Source organism: Octopus bimaculoides, chromosome 29, assembly GCF_001194135.2.
Source record: "Octopus bimaculoides isolate UCB-OBI-ISO-001 chromosome 29, ASM119413v2, whole genome shotgun sequence".
In the NCBI taxonomy this organism is placed as follows: domain Eukaryota; kingdom Metazoa; phylum Mollusca; class Cephalopoda; order Octopoda; family Octopodidae; genus Octopus; species Octopus bimaculoides.
Genome location: NC_069009.1, coordinates 9,541,419 through 9,543,093, shown reverse-complemented (window position 1 = coordinate 9,543,093; position 1,675 = coordinate 9,541,419). Strand labels below are relative to the sequence as shown.

The following is a 1,675-nucleotide window of genomic DNA, read 5'->3' as shown; positions in this document are numbered from 1 at the left end:
CTGATTGGTTTAACCGTCAAACTCTATAAAGTTGGTCCTTAAACTCTCAGTTGAGATTTTATCCTTGAATCTCCTACTTTACCAAAGCTGACTCTGATGTTCTTGTAAGTAACATTGTCTTTAATTATCAGCTCTCCATGATACTGATAAATCATTAACCACCTCTAATCACTCACAATTGAAAGTAAAAGGTTTACAAATAGAACATTGGAGATTTAGTGATATTTCAGTTTAATTACCATTCATCTTACATTATCATTCGTTAGTCATATGTTGCAAAGCACAATCTTTTTGAAGTGTCATCACTCTTCTAATTGGATAAAGACAATGTTTAGTGGATGTAGTGATAGATATACTATCACAAAGAAAAGACCCGATTTATGCCAGATAATGGCAGATCTGGGTCTCCACCACAATATTAAGTGTGTTATTCCATACCAGAAAGTTAATGAGACAACAGACAGATCATTAAAGAATGTTCTTACCAAATCCACTTTTGCTGAGCATGTGTTGTCGACATATGGGGCATTGCTTAAATGTCAGTTGAGAACAGCAATTCTGACAAACAGTATGTTGACATGGATAGACTGTGACAGTAGTCTTTTTCTCTTGACACCACCAACACCTGTGGAACAAAATATTAACACATTCCATCAATGACATTCAGTTATAATAAAATATTTCATTATGGACATGTTTAGAGTACAGAATATTAAGGGGTACAACAGTGACCAGCAAGAGTACATCGTAAATTCTTCTGTAAACAATTACATACAAGCAGGTTTGTGTGTATACAAGTGTCACATTAATGCAATATTGTACTAAGAAATATATTTTTATCGATATTAAATGAACAGAACAACGATACCTTATTGGTTACCATCAAAGTTACTGCTGAAAATTGACATGAACGAGAATAAAAATATTTACCTGCCAATCACAAAAATCACAGTAATAGGTTCCTCACAAAACACAACAAACAAACTAGAACCTAACTATACACTATATCAAGAGAAACATTTAAGAAAAGGTATTGTAGAGATATTCTTTTATATTATTTTACTTGTTTTGGTCATTAGAGTGCAGCTGTACTGGGACACTACCCTGAAGAATTTTAGTTGAATAAATTGACCCCGGGCTGAAAATATCATAGGCTGACTAAGAAGGAGTTATCATACAGTAATTAAACTTGAAATGCATTAAATGCAATCTTTACTGATGCTAACTCCATTTTTTCGTTCCAGAAAAACCCACATTGGAATCAGAATTGAGGACTTGTAAAAATGGTACAAGAGACATTTTGTGAAAATGGATAAAATTTGGCACCGTGGTGTTATCAGATATCTGCAGAAAAAGGAGTTAGCCCCCAAGGTCATTCATGCTGACACAGTTGCTACATTAGATGATGCTCCAGTTTTACCAACTGTGCAAATGTGGGTAGCTGAATTCAAGAAAGGTAGGGAAAGTCTTGAAGATGACCCAAGGTTTGGACGTCCTGCCACAGCCACCACCCAAGAAAACGTTGACCATGTTCACCACACAGTAATGGGTGGCAGACATTTAAATGTTAATCAGATAGCTAATACTGTCGGTATCTCCCGTGAATGAGTTGAGAACATGCTGCATAACGAACCTGGCATGTCGAAGGTTTCAGCTCAGTGGGTGCCACAACTTT

At 35.8% G+C, this 1,675-nt stretch overlaps 1 protein-coding gene across 1 annotated transcript in view; it reads right to left on the bottom strand.

Moving 5' to 3' along the window:
- The window catches only part of LOC106872841 (DNA-directed RNA polymerase III subunit RPC8), a 38,487-nt gene that overhangs the window by 6,243 nt on the left and 30,569 nt on the right, over positions 1-1,675 (bottom strand). Inside the window, exon 7 of the mRNA XM_014919974.2 lies at positions 486-625. Within this exon, the coding sequence (XP_014775460.2) occupies positions 533-625 (93 nt within the window). The 3' untranslated portion in view covers positions 486-532. The remainder of the gene's footprint in view (positions 1-485; positions 626-1,675) is intronic.